Below are 4,590 nucleotides of genomic sequence, written 5' to 3' on the forward strand. Positions count from 1 at the left end.
GAGTACTGGGATTACAGGCATGCACCACCATGCCCAGCTAATTTTTTGTATTTTTAGTAGAGACGGGGTTTCACCATGTTGACCAGGATGGTCTCGATCTCTTGACCTCGTGATCTACCCGCCTCGGCCTCCCAAAGTGCTGGGATTACAGGCTTGAGCCACCGCGCCCGGCCTAATAATTTTCTTATAGAAGATAAACATTTTCAGAAATGTGTAACAAGAATGACATTTAAGTAGGGTGGGAGTTAAAAATTAAAAGCATTGATAAGATCTCTGCACAGAAAATTTTGATAAAGATGTATGTGATAATCTCTAGGGTAGTCACTGAAAGAGTAGCAAAAGAGTGTTGAAATTCCAAGTAGTAGAAAGGTGGAAGGTTGAATAAAAAATAATTTACCCCAGCCAGGCACGATGGCTCATGCCTATAATCCCAGCATTCTGTGAGGCTGAGGTGGGCAGATTGCTGGAGCCAGTAGTTCCAGACCAGCCTAGGCATCATTTATACAAAAAATTAAAAAGCCAGGCATGGTGGTGCACGCCTTTGGTCTCAGCTACTTGGGAGGCTGAGGTAGGAGGATGGCTTAAGTCCAGAAGGTCAAGGCTACAGTGAGCTGTGATCACACCACTGCATTTTATCCTGGGCAGCAGAATGAGACTCTGCCTCCGGGGAAAAAAAAAAAAAAAGAATTGAATGCTTCAATTAAAAGATAAAGTAAAGGTTATCAAAGATTACCAGGGGAGAGGGGGACACAAAAATCAACTTAACAGTGTTTTAAAAAGACAAATGTGAAATATAAGACCACACACAAAAAAATTAAAAACAGAAACGATTTTTAAAAAATCTGTTGAATCTATAAATTACTTTGGGCAGTATGATCATTTTCACGATATTGATTCTTCCTAACCATGAGCATGGAATGTTTTTCCATCTGTTTGTGTTCTCTTTTATTTCTTGAGCCGTGTTTTGTAGTTCTCCTTGAAGAGGTCCTTTACATCCTTTGTTAGTTGTATTCCTAGGTTTTTTTATTCTCTTTGTAGCAATTGTGAATGGCAGTTTGCTCTTGATTTGGCTCTCTGTTAGTCTGTTATTGGTGTACAGAAATGCTTCTGATTTCTGCACAGATTTTGCATCCTGAAACTTTGCTGAAGTTGCTTAACAGTTTAAGATTTTGGGCTGAGACGGTGGGGTCTTCTAAATATACAATCATGTCGTCTGCAAATAGAGACAATTTGACTTCCCCCTTTCCTAATTGAATACCCTTTATTTCTTTTTCTTGCCTGATTGTTGAAGCTACCAATGACGTTCTTCACAGAACTGGCAAAAAAAAAAAAAAAAACACCTTAAACTTCATATGGAACCAAGAGAGCCCACATAGCCAAGACAATCCTAAACAAAAAAAACAAAGTGGGAAGCATCATGCTGCCTGACTTCATACTATACTACAAGTCTACAGTAGTCAAAACAGCATAGTACTGGTACCAAAACAGAGATATAAACCAATGGAAGAGAACAGAGGCCTCAGAGGCAATGCCACACATCTACAACCATCTGATCTTTGACAAACCTGACAAAAACAAGCAATGGGGAAGGGATTCCCTGTTTAATAAATAGTATTGGGAAAACTGGCTAGCCACGTGCAGAAAGTAGAAACTGGACCCCTTCCAGACACCTTACACTAAAATTAACTCCAGATCCATAAAAACTCTAGAAGAAAACCTAGGCAAAACCATTCAGGACATAGGCATAGGCAAGGGCTTCATGACTAAAACACCAAAAGCCAAAATAGACAAATGGGATCTAATTAAACTCCAGAGCTTCTGTACAGCAAAAGAAACAATCATTAGAGTGAACCAGAAACCAAAAGAATGGGAAAAAATTTTTGCAATCTACCCATCTGACAAAGGGCTAATATCCAGAATCTACAAAGAACTAAAATAGATTTACAAGAAAAAAACAAACAAACCCATTCAAAAGTGGGCAAAGAATATGAACAGACACTTTTCAAAAGAAGACATATATGAGGCCAACAAACATATGAAAAATGCTCATCATCACTGGTCATTAGAGAAACGCAAATCAAAATCACATTGAGATACCATCTCACGCCAGTTAGAATGGCGATCATTACAAAATCTGGAGACAACAGATGCTAGAGAGGATGTGGAGAAATAGGAACACTTTTACACTGCTGGTGGGAGTGTAAATTAGTTCAACCATTGTGAAAGACAGTGTGGCGATATTCATCAAGGACCTAGAAACAGAAATTCCACTTGACCCAGCAATCCTATTACTGGGTATATATCCAAAGTATTATAAATCATTCTATTATAAAGACACATGCATACATATGTTCATTGCAGCACTGTTTACAACAGCAAAGACCTGGAATCAATCCAAACACCCACGATGATAGACTGGACAAGGAAAATGTGGCACGTATACACTACAGAATACTATGCAGCCATAAAAAATGATGAGTTCATGTCCTTTGTAGGGACATGGATGAAGCTGGAAATCATCATTCTCAGCAAACTGACACAAGAACAGAAAATCAAACACCACATGTTCTCACTCACAGGTGAGTGTTGAACAATGAGAACACAAGGAGGAAGCATCACACACTGGGGTCTGTTGGAGGGGGAGAGGGGAGGGAGAGCAGCAGGTGGGATGGTTGGGGAGGGATAATATGGGGAGAAATGCCAGATATAGGTGACGGGGCGGGGGATGGAGGCAACAAACCACATTTTGCACACGTACCCCAGAAACTAAAGTACAATTAAAAATATATATATATTTATCAGTGGACATGGTGGTTCATACCCATAATCCCAGTATTTTGTGGCGAGGCTGAGGCAGGTGAACTGCTTGAGCTTAGGAGTTTGAGACTAGCCTGAGCAATAAGGCAAAAGCCTATCTCTACCAAAAATATAAGAAAGTAGCTGGCTGTGATGGTGTGTGCCTATGGTCCAAGCTACTTTGGAGGCTGAGATGGGAGGATCACTTGAGCCCGGGGGCGGAGGGTGCACTACACTCTAGCCGTGAGACCCTGCCTCAAAAAATATATACATATATTTTAAATGTTTTTAAAAATCTGTATATTTGTAGAGAATGAAATGTAAGGAGCCCATTTAGATTAGATGGTTATTGTAGTAGCTCTGGCTAAGAAAATAATGAACCAGGATGGAAAGTAAAAAACAGTATACAGATTTCAACTATTTTTGGATGTAAAACCCAAAAGACTTACTAATGGGCTTAGCAAAGAGGTTGGGAGTTTTTTATCTGTGTGAAGATAAGTGGGTAGTAAGCGTTCCTCTTTGGAGTGCTTCTTTACCATGTCTATGGTTTGCTTAGGCATCCATCCTGCATGCCCTGTATGGTCTATGTGCCTTAAGGGATACACTGTGTTTTCCGACAGACGTGACAAACTACCAAAGTGAGAGGAATTTAATGAAATGATAAGATGGGTTATAAGTACTTTACCTATGACATAAGAAACTAATTTTCTAATAAATTATTTATTGTGATGAGCAATTATAAATGCAATTATAAAACAATTACATTTGGAATTAAGTAAATGCATGTGCAAAGGTACAAAGATTTCAGTTTTGGTCCAAATCTCTGATGGGTCAGCCTTAATATTTGAAAAGCACACTGTATACATCCATGCCTACTAATAATTAAAATCACTTCTCAACAGGATAGTAATTGATGTACTAAAGAAGCAAGACAAATGTTGCTGTTTAGGTAGGCATGAATTATAACTAATTGCGGGTGCCCTAAAGCATAAAACAAAACCCAAATTTGGTAACAGAAAAGGAATTACTTCCCCTAACTAAAACCAATAAGCAAACTATACTGAATTATGGATTTAGGTAAAGCCTATAATCTTAATCTCTAGGTTATAGAAAAATTTTGTTTTTCTTTATGTATCTTTCAAAGTTTACAATGAAAACTGAACCAAGTTCTATACTTGTAAAGTAGTTTTACCATTGCCTTCATTTTCTATAAAATTAACTTTTTATTTTATTTTACTTTTTGGAGATGGAGTCTCACTCTGTTGCACAGGCTAGAGTGCAGCAGTGCGATCTTGGCTCACTGCAGCCTCCACCTCCTGGGCTCAATCAATTCTCCTGCCTCAGCCTCCTGAGTAGCTGGAATTACTGGCACCCACCACCATGCCTGGCTAATTTTTGTATTTTCAGTAGGGACAGGGTTTCTCCATGTTGGCCAGGCTGGTCTTGAACTCCTGACCTGAAGTGATCTGTCCACCTCAGCCTCCCAAAGTGCTGGAATTACAGGCGTGAGCCACCATGCCCGGCCCTACTTTTAATTTTTAAAAACCAAGTAAAAACATAAAAACAAAACTACTACTTACATCGTAAGTTAGTGAGTCTGCTTCATTGGCCACTGTAAGGCCTGCTAATTCTCCAAGTCCCAGTTCACTTTCAAGGGCTTCATCTGCTCCCATGATGAATGACTTTCCAGAAGAAGGAGGAAATGTCAATGCTTCCACTGAAGAGGGAAGACAAAGGAAATATTTAAAAATCTCTAAAAAAAAAAGCCAGCATTTTTTTTTTTTTTTTTTTTTT

The 4,590-nt window shown here is 39.0% G+C and overlaps 1 protein-coding gene across 2 annotated transcripts in view; it reads right to left on the bottom strand.

The window, feature by feature from the left end:
- Nucleotides 1-4,590, bottom strand: part of STRN (striatin) — a 124,767-nt gene that overhangs the window by 29,898 nt on the left and 90,279 nt on the right. For both annotated transcript variants that reach the window (XM_017534885.2, XM_017534886.2), the window contains one exon: nt 4,377-4,513. In XM_017534885.2, the coding sequence (XP_017390374.1) occupies nt 4,377-4,513 (137 nt within the window). The remainder of the gene's footprint in view (nt 1-4,376; nt 4,514-4,590) is intronic.

The sequence above is a fragment of the Cebus imitator genome, unplaced genomic scaffold (assembly GCF_001604975.1).
Source record: "Cebus imitator isolate Cc_AM_T3 unplaced genomic scaffold, Cebus_imitator-1.0 Scaffold88, whole genome shotgun sequence".
NCBI classification, from domain to species: domain Eukaryota; kingdom Metazoa; phylum Chordata; class Mammalia; order Primates; family Cebidae; genus Cebus; species Cebus imitator.